The sequence below is a fragment of the Heteronotia binoei genome, chromosome 17, assembly GCF_032191835.1.
Source record: "Heteronotia binoei isolate CCM8104 ecotype False Entrance Well chromosome 17, APGP_CSIRO_Hbin_v1, whole genome shotgun sequence".
NCBI lineage: Eukaryota > Metazoa > Chordata > Lepidosauria > Squamata > Gekkonidae > Heteronotia > Heteronotia binoei.
In genome coordinates, this window is record NC_083239.1 from 43843505 (window position 1) to 43858534 (window position 15030).

Consider the following 15030-nt stretch of genomic DNA (forward strand, 5'->3'; position numbering starts at 1 on the left):
AGACTCGACGTGTCGAGGAGATGGAGATCTAGAGACCGAGGAGTATTCGTACCAACCGGCGCGACAGTAGTCGCGATAAGTCGCAATGAGATGGAGAGCGGAAGCAGAAATCGCGGCGACAAACCGGGGAATGAGAGCGGAGTTGCTGAGTGGACATTTGACTGGAAGACTCCTGGTACAGGGGAGAAACCCCAATGTCCCGAAGAGACCCGAGTTGGAGTAGAGACTGTGCACGATACTGTGAGAGGATCAGAGGATCAGTAAGAGGGTCGGGTTCGAGAATGTCCAAAGGGACAGCACTGTGGACCAAAGGTGATCGAGACCAAATCGGAATAATCTCTATAGGAACATTAGGAGTGAATTGAGGGACATCCGAAATCATGTTGGACAGTGCCAAGAGCTCTGGAGGTATTAGTGGTTGAGTCGAAGCCAAAGAAAGTCCAGGTTGGGTAGAAACCAAAGCCACAGGAGTCGAGGAGATGGTACCTGTTGTGGTCGATAAGGCCGCCGGAGTCGACTTGGCTATGGGGTCACGAGGTTTTTTCGGAGCCGTAGCCAATGAGTCGGACTGGTGCCGGGACTTCTTCGAAGATTTATGTCCCGAATCGGAGTGTTTAGATGTTCCCTTGTCGGACTTATGCTTTTTTAGGGATTGCACAGCAGCCAACACAGCCAAATCTCCCGCTCAATGTGGAGGAGGCGGCAAATCGGAACGAGGCATGGCCTGGAGGGATTTTTCAAGCAGAAAACTTTGGAGCCTTGATGCTCGATTTTTTCATGCGTTTTCCAAAATTGGCACAGTGCGGACAGGTATCAACCCGATGAGCTTCACCCAAGCAAAAAAGGCAATGAGAATGTCCATCGGAAGTAGGGATTTTAGTCCCACACCTCTGGCATTTTTTAAAAGTAGTTTTCCCTTCCATACGCTCCGGACAAGGGAGGGGGGAAAGGGAAAGGAAAGCGCAGAAATAAGGGCTCTCTCTTTTTTGTTTGTTTTTTAGGATGAAGAAAGAAGAAAATGAAGAAAATAAGAGAAGGAATACAATACCACAGGTGGAAAAAGACAATCTGAGGAGAAGGGAACGCAGCAAGGTAGGTGTTGTCTGAGCAGTGGTTAGGAAGAAACTGAGTGGGAGGGGTGCCTCCCACTTGCTCCAGGCATGCGCAGTCGATGCCTGCTCCCCAGGGCGAGCGGGAGAGCGCGCCAAAAAACGCTCTAGGCGAGCTAGTGGAGACTCCGAGGTATGGACCCGTTGCCAGTGGCAAGACCCATGTGTGGGACTGCACAGAGACCACGGTGAAGATCTGTGAGCAAGCTCCCAGTAACTCAGCTTAGAGGGAACACTGGTGGGGAGGTGTGCTGGTCCGAAGCAACGGAATAAGGTGAGAGTCCAGTGGCTCCTTTAAGACCAACAAACTCTAATTCTGGGTATAAGCTTGCATGGGCGTGCGCGCTTCTTCAGATACATTGGAACAGACTTCTTCAAGCCTTAGGAAGAGAGCAGGGGTGGGGTTAGTTTTCAGGAAGGGCTAGTTAGAGTTAAGATGCATAAGTAATCGGACAGTAAGACTAACAAATTTTGTTAAGTGTTGATGGTACTACTAAACTCTTGCTCTTTTCAACTGCACTAGGATATTGGGAGCCCTCGCGGTGGGGCTGTGGCTCAGTGGTATAACATCTGCCATCAAGCTCTGGTGTCTCCTGTTAAAACAATTGGGCAAGATGTGATGTCACTTCCGCCTGAGACCCTGCAGAGCTGCGAAATTAAAAGGCTCAAGTTGTTGGAGACATGAACAGACCCCCGAAACCCTAGAGAGCAGTTGCTAGTCTGGATAGACAGTACTGACTTTGGTGGAACAGTGGGTTTGATTCAGTATATTCAGTTGGGGAGGGACGGCGGCTCAGTGGTAGAGCATCGGCTTGGTTAGTGGAAGGTCCCAGGTTCAATCCCTGGCATCTCCAACTAAAAAGGGTCCACACAAATGGATGTGAAAAACCTCAGCTTGAGACCCTGGAGAGCTGCTGCCTGTCTGCGTAGACAATACTGACTTTGATGGACCCAGGGTCTGATTCAGTATAAGGCAGCTTCATATGCTCAAGGCAACTTCCCATGTTTGGTTTAGAAGCCTTTTTAAAAGGAGGGAGGTGGAGGGGCATGACTAAAGATGAACAATGCATGCTGTAGAATCCGGCTGCTGGTCACCCTCTTAAAACATCCTTTGTACCTGAAGGGAAGAAGCCATGATCCTGAAAGAGCTGCATGACCAAAGCTCTCCTCTGGTCCAAGGTGCGTCGGAGTGATGAGTACGGCACCTTCTCGTACTCCAGCTCTCCAAGTACGTCGTCTGTGTCAGTGCCTGCAGGGAGACAAGGATGACTTAGCTGGAGTCTGCCGTAATCAGGAGAGCGATCATGACGTCTGCCAACTCGTTGGTGCTCCAGGGCCGCTCCATCCCTCTTCTCCTACCGAGACCCTCTGAGCTCAGCAGTCTCGCTGCATCTTGAGACTGTGCAGCTCTTAATTGTTGACCAGGTTCACGATGAACCATTTTTGGTGTTGCAACTCAGAAAGGGGCTGGGGCGCCAAAGGGGAACCAGGAACTGTCTTGGCAGCCAGGAAAGGGGTACTTTTGCTTCAAGAGCAACCCTGAGTCCTTCCCCCCAGCCTCTTCCCCTCACCTACCGGTTTTGTCGAAGGTAAAGATGTCTCCTTCGCACTTGGCGCTCTTGGGGGTGTTGGGTTCTGAGCTGCAGCTGGAGCGACGGCGCATCTTCCGCTTGGGGGAGATGGGGTCTTCCGTGGAGGAGTCGAGGTCTGAAAAAGGAACACAAACCCCTCTCGTGAATCGGCAGGCCAGAGAGAAAGGCACACAAACTCTGCATCCGAGGAAAGCCAACTAACACAGCTCTAACTTCAGAATGGCCCAAGGCCTTTGAAATCTTTTGTGTCCACTCCCAACAGTCCTCCAACGTAGATTACTTCTCTCTCATCTTATCTACAGCATTTGTAAAGCGCTTCCTCTAGGGAGATCAGGGTAGAATTTTGCAAGGCCACTCAACTTGGCTGAGACACAACTTGAACTCAGTGCTCCCAAGATCTAAAGCCACCTCCTTATGCGCAGCCGTAAGATACTCAGAAAGATGTTTAATCCAGTCTTGCGCCACCGAGCGCAAAGAAGTTGCTAGCACATGAACATTTCCACAAACCCACAGGCTCACGTGTGCCAGTGCTATTCCCCTTCACGGCATGTTAAGTAGTTTATTTTCCTTCTTTTCCAATTTATAAAAGCTTTCCCTGACTGGTCCTATGAAGGACATTCTTAGTTCTAACACAGGCAACCATGCAAATGGTCAGGTTTGTATTGAGCTAAATATTCCGTGTTATCCTAAACAGCAGTTTGAGGGGATTGGATAAACATATGGAGCAGAGGTCCATCAGTGGCTATGAGCCACAGCATATTGATGGAACTCTCTGTCTGGGGCAGTGATGCTCTGTATTCTTGGTGCTTGGGGGGCAGGCAACAGTGGGATGGCATCTGGAGTTCTGGCCCCACTGTTAGACCTCCTGATGGCTTCTCTTATGTTCTTATGTGACACAGAGTGTTGGACTGGATGGGCCACTGGCCTCATCCAACATGGCTTCTCTTATGTTCTTATGTGACAACAAAGTGTTGGACTGGAGGGGCCACTGGCCTCATCCAACATGGCTTCTCTTCTGTTCTTATATGACACAGTGTTGGACTGGATGGGCCATTGGCCTCATCCAACATGGCTTCTCTTATGTTCTTATGTGACACAGTGTTGGACTGGATGGGCCACTGGCCTCATCCAACATGGCTTCTCTTATGTGACACAGAGTGTTGGACTGGATGGGCCATTGGCCTGATCCAACATGGCTTCTCTTATGTGACACAGTGTTGGACTGGATGGGCCACTGGCCTGATCCAACATGGCTTCTCTTATGTTGTTATGTGACACAGAGTGTTGGACTGGATGGGCCACTGGCCTGATCCAACATGGCTTCTCTTATGTGACACAGAGTGTTGGACTGGATGGGCCACTGGCCTGATCCAACACGGCTTCTCTTATGTGACACAGAGTGTTGGACTGGATGGGCCACTGGCCTGATCCAACATGGCTTCTCTTATGTGACACAGAGTGTTGGACTGGATTGGCCACTGGCCTGATCCAACAGGGCTTCTCTTATGTGACACAGAGTGTTGGACTGGATGGGCCACTGGCCTGATCCCACAGGGCTTCTCTTATGTTCTTAGCAGGCACAGAACCTTATACTCAGATGAAGAACCAGAGAAGGCCCATGATAAGGGATGCAATTCAAGAGGAGGCACACCCTCCAGATGAGTGTGGTTTCAATTCTATGTCTAATACAGTGCCTGGCACACGACTGCTACGTAGGACTGCCAGGAATCCTCACAAGGAGTTTCCAAAGCCCATATATGCTATGCCGAGGGACTTAAGCAACAGCTCTAAGGGAAGTTCCACACACAATGATTCTTACTCTGCATTATACCATTAACATGGGAATGCAAGACTTCCTCCTGCAAAGCTTGAGATTTGTGCATGCCTTTTTTCCCCACAATTCTGAATTTTTGGTGGCCAACGCTTCTTCACAACCATAAGGACTAGAGAGCCTGCCTTTTTAATTTACTATACTTCAAGTCCCCCTCACCCATCGGCCTCTCAGTGGTCAATAAAACACTGTAATAAGATGATGAAGATGATATTGGAATTATACCCTGTCCTACACTCTGAATCTAAGGGTCTCAGAGTGGCTTACAATGTCCTTTACTTTCCCCACACACACAACAGACACCCTGTGAGGTGGGTGAGGCTGAGAGAACTCTGACAGAAGCTGCCCTTTCAAGGACAACTGAGAGAGCTACGGCTGACCCAAGGCCATTCCAGCAGCTGCAAGAGGAGGAGTGGGGACTCAAACCTGGTTCTCCCAGATAAGAGTCCACACACTTAACCACTACACCAGATCCAAAATGTTTATTATTTAAACCTGTTGAAAGCCAGAGGTCTGAAATGTAATATACCCTCCCCGCCTGCTCCCACTGCGCACACTCCTAAACAATGCCCCACTGTCCGGAGCTCTCAGCTTCTCCCACTTTGCAAATGGAGACTGGCTAGAAGAAGGACGACGACTGCAGATTTATACCCCGCCCTTCTCTCTGAACTGGAGACTCAGAACAGCTTACAATCTCCTATATCTTCTCCGCCCACAACAGACACCCTGTGAGGTGGGTGGGGCTGAGAGGGCTCTCACAGCACCTGCCCTTTCAAGGACAACCTCTGCCAGAGCTATGGCTGACCCAAGGCCATTCCAGCAGGTGCAAGAGGAGGAGCGGGGAATCAAACCTGGTTCTCCCAGATAAGAGTCCACACACTTAACCACTACACCAAACTGGCTATTCTGCATTAAGTTTCCTGTCATTTGTCCATCTCACTCTGCACCCTTGCCCAGTAGCCAAGCCACACCCAGACCTCCCACTCATCTGTCAGTCATGTCTTTATCCAGCCCCTCTCTTCACGGATTTGAACTGAAGCCTCCCAAATCCAGAGCCTGATGCTCCCACCTCTCAGAGCGCACCAGACTTCCCCGTGTGGGCTACCACTCCACCCACGGCCCCTGCTCAGGTCCAGCTGCCCAGCTCACCGGTGGAGTTCTTGCGTTTCTTGCGGTAGCTGCCCAGGATGGCGCGGGGCGAAGTGGCGAGGGACTGCAGAGTGGGCGAGGGCAGCACCTCCTCCGGCTTGAATTCGGGCAGCTCGGCAAAACGCTCCTCGAAATCCACCTCCGACAGAACCCTGCTGGTGGGGGGGAAGGGCAGGGGGAGGGGTAAGGGTCACACAGCGTGGTTAAACTGCTCCCCCAGGACGGGCCCGGAAGGCTTCCCAGCGTAACTGCCTGCTTGTGCTTCGCCCCCTGAAACGGGGCTCCCCCCCCCCCCCTACGCCCAGCTCTGAGGTCTGCTCTCCCAACAGCACCACGGGACGCTGGACAAGCTCCGTAAGTCATGAGACTGCAAGAGAGCAACACTGAGCAAAGCCGGCGTGACTTGGTACGGACGGTCGAGGACACCAGTTTGGGCCCAAGAAAAATAGTTACGCCTATCAGCTTCCAGAGGCAAGAGAGCAGCACACGGGCACGTAAGGGGAGGCACATGCTTAGCAAGGCATTAAGGGGAGCAAGAACACATGCGAAAGAGCGGCGCAAGAAGGAGCTGTTGTGTTCAGGTCAACGACGTGCCCCAGAAGCCTCCGCCACACACGTGTGTTCAGCACCTGACATAACCCAATTCCCTTCACGTGGGATCCAGACTACAGGGAGTGTGGCGGAGGCTTCTGGGGCACGTCGTTGATCTGAACACAACAGCTCCTTCTCATGCCATTCTTGAGGGTCTCCTGGGGGAAGTGCAATTTCGGCCAGCTTTCCCTTCCCTTAATTCCGTTCTTGAGGGTCTCTTGCCTCTCAGGAGCAGCAGTGCAGGGAGATCCATGAACTGCAGCGGGAGGCAAGGAAGAAGAGTTCTGTTCCACTGACTGAAGTGCCTTCCATTTGTGGAAAGTTTAGTCTGGCTCAGGGTTAATGGGAGCCAGCTCACAGTTTTTTAGCCTTTGGCTCACACAGTTTTGTCTCAGCTCAGGAAAAACAGCCCCAGAGCAAGCCAATGTATGCAGCAGCTCACCACTTGAACGCCAGGAGCTCACAAAGTAGAATTTTTTGCTCACAAGACTCCACAGTTCAGAGGGAGGATTGGGCTGGGTTCAACCTCCTTTTGCTTCACAACCATTCTGCCTTAAATGGAACCCCTTTTCCACACTGCCTTGGCCCACGGGGCGCGTAACTCATTCATGCAGAGCAGCAAACAGGTACGTTGAGCCTTGCCATCTCTCAACGGAGCGTTCCATATTCCCTTCTGTCTGCCTGGGAGTCACACGGATCCTTAGGAGACTGCTCGCTTAACATTTCACAGGGACACAGCAGCAGAAAAATATGCTTTGTGCACAGGAGGTCTCAAGTCCAATTTGTGGCACTAGGAGCCCAAACATGCCTGGCAGCAGCTGTTACTAAAGAGCAGGGGTGGCCAAATTGTGGGTTGGGAGCCACATGTAGCTCTTCCGCACGTATTGTGTGGCTCTTGAAGCCCCCACTGCCCCATCAGCTGGCTTGGAGACGGCATTTGTCTCTTTAAATCATGTCTCCAAGGCAAGCCAGCCGACAGCTTGGAAAATGCATTTAAAGTTGCTTTCTCTCCATCTTTCCCTCCCCCATCTATTTTCCTTCCTTCCTTCCGGCTCTCAAACATTTGACGTTCACGTCTTGTGGCTCTCAAACATTTGCTATTTATTCTCTGTGGCTCTTACATGAAGCAAGTTTGGCCACCCCTGTTAAAGAGCGTCCCCTGTGAAGAACCCCGGACAACCACTGCCAGTGGGAACACTGAGCTAAACGAATCAAGAGCTTAAAATGAATCTGCCCCAACGGCCATCTTAGCAAGCCAGGGACCAAAGTCAGGCTCCTCGCCCCCAACCAGCTCCCCATCACTCACTTGTCAACCGAGTCGAACGTTTTCTTCAGCGGAGGAGGCCGGACTTTCACTTTCTTCCCCACGGGCCCCTCCTTTGGTTCGGGCCCTTCGGACACAGGGGCTGTCGGTGCCACGAGTGCCGAGGCCCCGCCTCTGGAGCCCTCACCCGGGCTCAGCAGGCCAGGACTGTGGGAAGACGACCCCATGGGTGCTACCGAAGCTTCAGAGCGACCCTCTGCTCTCCAATCGGGAGACGTGGGGAATTTCAGAGCCTGCAGAAGAATGTGGCGAATGCCGGTGAGAGGTTTGGAGAAGTAACGGCGAAGACAAACGGCAAGACGGAAATCAGAAGGAAACTATTCGTGGACAACTTGTATTTGCAGGGTAAGATGGAAGGGCTTGGCAGCTGGGGGGATGCAACTGAATCTAAGCTTCAGAAGGTAATGGTACCTAAAATAAAACCGCCAAATCTAAGTCTAGCTCCACCTTAGAGACCAACCTTCTAACAAAGGGAGCTCCGACTTGGGGGGGGGATCAAATCCCAGCTGATTTATGGTAACCCCACAGAGTTTCCAAGGCAAGAGACATTCAGAGGTGGTGGTCTGCTTTGGTGTAGAGGCCTGGGAATTCCTTGGTGGTCTCCCTTCCAAACACTGACCAGGGCCGACCCTGCTTACGTTTCCAAGTTCTGATGAGATCGGGCTACCCGGGGCCACATCCAGGCCAGGGTGGACTCAGATCTAACCAACTCTGAACCCACAACTCTCGGCAGACCTAACCCTTGGTTTAAAAAATGAAAATTCTGTAAGCAGCTCAAGCCTGGGTTCGGGAGGAGTCTCCCAAAGAGCAAAGTTCTCTAACGAGGGAAGAACGGTAGCGAGAAGGCCTTTTCTGAACGTGATGTGCAGGCAGGATTGCTAAGACGGTGCTGAATGTTGCGGCTTCTGGGGATGAAACAACACCAGGAAGGGGGGTGGGGAAGGGGCCTTACCGCCTCAGTCCCTTTGCTGCTCGATGGTGGGGCGGGCAGTGGATCACGGACCGCCCTCTCCTCACTGGGCCCGGTTGACGTTTCCCGCTGGCTCCAAGCTTCGGCGGTTTGCATCTCCGTCACTGGGGGCTGCTGGGGAGACGGGGGAGACACTGGCTCCCAGGAATCCCGCTTCAGTTCCTGGGGCTTGGCTGGCCCCGCCGGACTCTGTTCGGCGCCACGAGAGGCAGGGGAAGGAGGCGGCTCCTGGGGCCCCATGTCTCGCGAAACCCGCTCCCCGGCGCCTTCAGCCTCCCGGTGGTAGCGCGTCCCCCCGGGCTCCTGCTGCTGGCCCATGGTGGGGCGAACCGAACCCGGGGAGGGGGCAGATTCGTAGGAGCCGATGGGGATGCTGGCGATGGCGGCCTTCACCTTCTGGGGAGGCTTGAGGGGCGGGCGTTGAGGCCGGGCGGCTGCTGAAGGGACGACCTGAGTGGCTGGAAGGAACATAAGAGAAGCCATGTTGGATCAGGCCAGTGGCCCATCCAGTCCAACACTCAGTGTCACACAGTGGCCAAAAAAAACCCCAAGTGCCATCAAGAGGTCCACCAGTGGGGCTAGAAGCCCTTCCACTGTGCCCCCCCCAAGCACCAGAATACAGAGCATCACTGCCCCAGACAGAGTTCCAACAATAAGCTGTGGCTAATAGCCACTGATGGACCTCTGCTCCACATGCTTATCCATTTCCCTCTTGAAGTTGTCTATGCTTGTAGCTGCCACCACAGTCCTGTGGCAGTGAATTCCACGTGTTAATCACCCTTTGGGTGAAGAAGGACTTCCTTTTATCAGTTCTAACCCGACTGCTCAGCAATTTCATTGCTGAACGAAGGTGGGGGCAACCGTCCCAGAGAGTCACAGTCAGTCGCCCAACAAGAGAGTCTGCCTGCTGGTGTCCATTCCCACCGTCTCCTCTCTGTACTCGGGACCAGATGCACCCTGGGATTGATTGCAGGCAGGCTCACAAAAACATCCAGAACTCAGAATGGAATGCTGGACTGTCTGCAGCTGCCTTTTTATAAAATGCCGTAGCAGAAACAAAAGAGACCGTGGGAGACAGATTAAAAGTCCTAAGTACTCACTGCAGACTTCTTCCAGTATTTCTTTTAGGTACCTCGGGACCAATGTTCCCTCTAAGCTGCAGAGTCCTGTGAGCAAAAATTCTACTTTGTGAGCTACTGGCGTTAAAGCTGTGAGCTCTGGGGTCATCCTTCCTGAGCTAAGAAAAAAATGCATGAGCTGGAGGCTAAAAATCTGTGAGCTAGCTCACGCTAATTCAGCTTAGAGCAGGGGTGGCCAAACTTGCTTAACCTAAGAGCCACAAAGAACAAATGTCAGATGTCTGAGAGCCACAAAACATGAACATCAGCTGTTCGAGAGCCACAAGGAAGGAAGGTAGAGAGGCAGGCAAGTAGATGGGGGAGGGTGGAAAGAAAGCAACTTTAAATGCATTCTCCAGGCCTCCAGCTGGCTTGGCAAAGTGATTTGAAGAGACTTTAAATGCCTTCTCCAAGCCAGCCAATGGGGCAGCGGGGGCTTCAAGAGCCACACAATGTGTGTGAAAGAGCCACGTGTGGCTCCCGATCCACAGTTTGGCCACCCCTGGTTTAGAGGGAACCTGCTCAGGGCTACACTAGACCAGGAGACTTATATCTCCAAATGGGGCCAGAGGAAGGACCGTGAAGTACCTAGGAGTTTTACAAAGACCTACTCTTGATGACCTACTTCTGCTGGTTGGAATGGACGCTGTGGGAGATTGTTGACTATTGTTACATTGATTGCAGGATTTCTATGAATTATTTTTACTGGGATGTACTGTTGAATATTTTGTATTGACTTCTGTCAACTGCCTTTATTATATTTACTGTGGCTTAATCTGTCTCCCATGGTCTCTTTTGTTTCTGCTGCGGCGACTTTAAAAACCGTGCTTTCCCATGAGTGCTCATTTTTCCCATAAAATGAGCAAAACCTCTCAAGTTTCTAGCCCTTATTGGTCATCCTTAAGAGCACGTTGGCTGTGGTGAAATCTCCAGCACCAGAAAGGGGTACAGCAAGATTTCAGGGGGGGGGGGGGGGGTGCGCTATCCCATATAAACAGCAGAAATTAAATTATGGAAAATAAGTAATTGCATGTACAACATCTTGTTTTGCAAGGTATCATCGCTGCAGAACGTAAACATTCTAAGGCAAAACTCTGATTCGGAGAGCACACGGAGACGAAACGAAGACTAGAGAATGACCTCTGCTGCCACTGCTTCCCCCCTTCCTTGTACCTGAGGAGACGAGGCCTTGGCTGGGGCCTCCGGAAGTCTGGGCACTGCCCGCTTTGGGCAGGATGGCCGTGGGAGAAGAGACGGTGGCAGTGCTCGTGGCTGCTACCGTGTAGACCACGCTGGGGGTGGGCGGCTGCACTGGTCCGGTCCCCGCGGGGCTGGGGTAGATGGCAGTGATGACCTGCCCCTGTCCGGTGCAGGAAGCCGGCAGCTGGGGGCTTTGGAGCGGGGACACCCCAACTTGCCCCGGAGCCAACAGAGGGCTTTGACCTGAGAGGAAGCAGAAATCAGACGGACGGCAATCACACAGCCACACGCGAAGCTGATTCCACCGCAACCAACCCTGAGCTCTTCTCCCCGCCACCCCTGCTTCCCACCCCCAACGGATCCACCCGCCCCTGGCCCCAGCCTCCCCGCCCCTCCCCCAGCTGCCTCCCCGGCCTTACCCGAGAGCAGCGGCTGCACAATGGCCTGCCCGTTTGGCCCGATCGCCGTGAAACCCAGCGCCATGGGGGCAGGGCCCACCGGGGACTGGACGTAGGTGGTGGCAGGGGCGGCCGGGGGGGCACTGGGCTGTGTGTGGGAGGCCGAGGTTCCCAGGGAGAGGGGGTGCCCGGCCGCTGACTGCACGTAGGTGATCCTGGGGGCAGAGAGAGGGAGTGGGGGGTTAAAGGGGTCTGGCTGCTGAAACGGCACGAGAACACCTCCCTGCGTGCCCCCAGGATCGGGCACGGCAGTTGGCGCAGCCCCAGACGCACCTGGTGGAGGAGGGCAACAGGACCTTCTGGGCTTGGCTCGGGGAGCCCACGACGGCCGTGGCGACTGTGCCCTGGAGAGCAGCAGGGCTGAGCGGGGGCACCAGCACGGCGTTGCTTTGTGTGGAGGGCTGGGGCTGAACCACCGGCACCGGCGTGAGCTGGATGATCTGGGGGGAGCAGCAAAAGAGACGGCATCAGCACCGAGCGAGACAGACTGGAAAGGCACCAAACCAGCTGGCGTTTGAGAGCTTAGTGGATAAGCTGCCCCTCAACCACAAAAGGTCACAAAATCTGGGATCCCCAGCATGCGCTTCCAGGTCTAAGCTGGATGGCACCCCTCTGCTCCTCCCCTCTTCCCCCACCTGAGCCATTCTCCTCCCCTCAAACCTCTCACCTTGCTTGCTGGCTGGCTCCCGTTCTGCACCGGCACGGGGAATGGCGGGGTCACCAGAGGCAGCTGGGCGGCCGTGGTGGTCCGCACGGTCACCTGGGAGGGGGCTGCCATGGGCACCAGGACCTTGCCTTGCACTTGGAGGCTGGCAGGAGGGACCACCTGCCCAGACCTGAGGTGGGCTGAACTTCCAGGAGACGGGGCTTGTACTGGAGACACAGACTGAACTGCAACGGGAAGGGAGACCAAAAAAGGGGGGGGGGGGAGGAGAGGAAAGACTGGCTATTACAATAGGGTCGGCTGGTGAACATCTAGTCCAGCAACGCTTCATTCCAGCAACAGCCAACACATACGAATGTACGTCTTATGGCAGGGGTGGCCAAATTGTGGCTGTTTCACACACATCGTGTGGTTCTCAAAGCCCCCACTGCCTCATTGGCCAGCTTGGAAGAAAACATTTCTCTTTAAAAATCACTTCGCCAAGCCAAGTCAGCAGTTTGGAGAATGCATTTAAAGTTGCTTTCTTTCCACCTCTCTCTTCCCATCTTTTTTCCTTCCTTCCTTCCTTCCTTCCTCCCTCCCTCAAACATCTTGACGTTTCTTGTCTTGTGGCTCCCAAGCATCTGGGCATTTCTTCTCTGTGGCTCTTACATTAAGCAAGTTTGGCCACCCCTGATCTAAAGTCTCAGGCGGAGGCCTTTCCCATCACCCTTGGCCCTTTTAACTGGGGATTGAACCTGGGAATTTCTGCAGCCAAAGTGCAGCCCCTGCCACTGAGCCAAGGCCGCCTCCCACTGAGCCAAGGCCTCCTCCCAGTATACAGAGCAGTGTGGGCTACTGATCAAAGACACGCAAGATCAGCCTGCAAGGCACAGAAAAATTCCGTCTTCATCAGGCCCTGAAAAGTCTGCGCCTACCTTTGGGTGCTGAAGAGACAACAGTGACGCTGTTATTACTGCTTCCTGGTACAGGCTGGATGATGGGGATCGCCTGGGGCGCCGTGATGACCTTCCCATTGGCCGGGGGCAGAGTGAAGTGAATGCTGGTGGCTCCGGGGCCGCCTGCCCCGGCTGGCACTTTCCCTCCGGCCACCTGCAACTGCTGAGACAAGGTGGGCAAGATGTACTGCACCTGGGTGATGCCGCCGGCCTTGCCCGCCGTCCCGGAGAGGATGCCTTGGGGCTGCAGGATGCTGAGGGGCACCGGGCCGTTCTGCCCCGGCCCGGGAGGATTCTGGGTGATGAACTGCACCGAGGGCTGCTGGGTAATGGCGGCGCCGGGCGGCAAGACTGTCACTGGGATGCCGGCCCCTCCGGCGCTACTTGGCTGCCCGTAACCCTGAGTCCCCACCAGAAGGTTGGTCACGACGCTGCCCTGGTTGGGAGGGCCTTTGCCGACGGCAGCCAAGCCTTGCCCGATGAGCGGCCCGGCGACTAAATGAGGAGATGTGGCTTGAATCCCAGACATCGTGCAGGGCTGCGGGTGCTTCTTGTCGGCGTAAATAAGTCCGATGCGCCCCATGGAAACCCCTTCGAGCTTGCCGCTGCCGTCCGAGGGGGGAGGGCTGAGCAACGGCGGCCCCTCCCCTGACCCGCGTGGGAAGGGCTTGCTGGCGATGGGCACGGGTGTGCTGCTGACTGGTTTGACCACGTTGGTGACCACGGTGGAAGCCGTGCGCACTGGGTTGGGTGCCCCGCTGTAGCCGATCACCCCCATGCTGGGGGCGCTCATGGAAGGGGCCGTCACCAGCACCGAGCCGGAGGTCGCGCGGACGGAATCGGGTGGTGGCAGCACCACAGCCTGCACCACGCTGCTGGGCGGGGAGATGACCGAATGTGTAGGCGCGGCTGGGAGGGGCGTTCCAGAGTCCACGGCCGCCTGGGAACCGCCAGCGCTGTCCGCCCGCTTCCGCCTGTAGGGGGCGGCGGTTGGGTCAAAGCGGGGCTCCAAACGCTTTGCCGGAGCACTGTGAGGACACAGCCCACCTCGGGAGTCTTGGCTCTTGAAGGTGCTGGACGTCATCTGGAGGGAGCCGTAGGACTTGGAAGAGGGCTGCTGCTCGGGGCCGTGAGGCGGTGGGGGCTCTAGGTCTAGGGGGGGTGGCGGACGACAGGGGACAAAGGCACCAGAGGAGGGGGGCACGGCTGCCGAGCGGATCACTGGAGGGAACAGCTTACGCCCAAAGTCCTACAAGGAGATGACGTAAATTACAAATTACGCACTTATTTACTTACTTCCTACCCCAACTTTTCCCCCCAGCGGGGACTCGGGGTGGCTTACATAATTCCCCTCTCTTCCAGTTTATGCTCACACCAAACCTGCAAGGTAGGTTAGGCCGGAGAGTGCGTGACTAGTCCAAGGTCACCCACAAACTTCCACTGCAAAGTAAGGATTCGAACCCAGTTCACCCAGATTCTAGTCTGACACACTAACCACTACACCATGTTGGACTACAGCAATGTGCTTTAGGCTGCCCTTGAAGAGTGTTTGGAGGCTATAGCTAGTGCACAATGCTGCAACTGGGTGGCTGGTTGGGTCCAGCTATCAGGAGCATGGGACCGCAATATTAAACCAATGACACTGGCTACTGATCCACTCCAAATCACAATTCATGGGGTTGGTTTTGACCATCCAAGCCACACATGGCTTAAAACTGAAGTATGTGAAGGACTGTCCTCTCACCTACGCTCCTGCCCCGGAACTAAGATCATAGGGAGAGGCCCTCTTGATTGTCCCATCAACCAAAGAAGCTCATCTGGCAGTTACACAAAGAAAGGGCCTTTTCGGTGGCAGCCCCCTGATTTATGGAACAGCTTCTCTAATGAGGTGCACCTGGCCCTTCAATCTTTAGGAGGCAGCTGAAAGTGCTTTTATTTAGGACTGCTTTTGGTTAAATCGACAAGCCATTCTGCGTAGCGATTTTAAACTTCAGTTTTATGGTTTTAGTAGGTTTTATTTGTGGTGTTTTGTCTATGTTTGTAAGCTGAAGAAAGGCAGACAACAAATGTTTCAAATAAATAAATA

At 54.1% G+C, this 15030-nt stretch overlaps 1 protein-coding gene across 5 annotated transcripts in view; it reads right to left on the bottom strand.

The window, feature by feature from the left end:
- Nucleotides 1-15030, bottom strand: part of CIC (capicua transcriptional repressor) — a 75967-nt gene that overhangs the window by 7102 nt on the left and 53835 nt on the right. For 3 of the 5 annotated variants that reach the window (XM_060258148.1, XM_060258149.1, XM_060258147.1), the window contains exons 11-20: nucleotides 12924-14193; nucleotides 12010-12233; nucleotides 11616-11782; nucleotides 11304-11497; nucleotides 10858-11127; nucleotides 8549-9024; nucleotides 7579-7829; nucleotides 5682-5836; nucleotides 2685-2816; nucleotides 2227-2358 (exon numbers count right to left, since the gene is read on the bottom strand). In XM_060258148.1, the coding sequence (XP_060114131.1) occupies nucleotides 2227-2358; nucleotides 2685-2816; nucleotides 5682-5836; nucleotides 7579-7829; nucleotides 8549-9024; nucleotides 10858-11127; nucleotides 11304-11497; nucleotides 11616-11782; nucleotides 12010-12233; nucleotides 12924-14193 (3271 nt within the window). The remainder of the gene's footprint in view (nucleotides 1-2226; nucleotides 2359-2684; nucleotides 2817-5681; nucleotides 5837-7578; nucleotides 7830-8548; nucleotides 9025-10857; nucleotides 11128-11303; nucleotides 11498-11615; nucleotides 11783-12009; nucleotides 12234-12923; nucleotides 14194-15030) is intronic. The other 2 variants (XM_060258151.1, XM_060258150.1) reach the window with 1 other exon arrangement.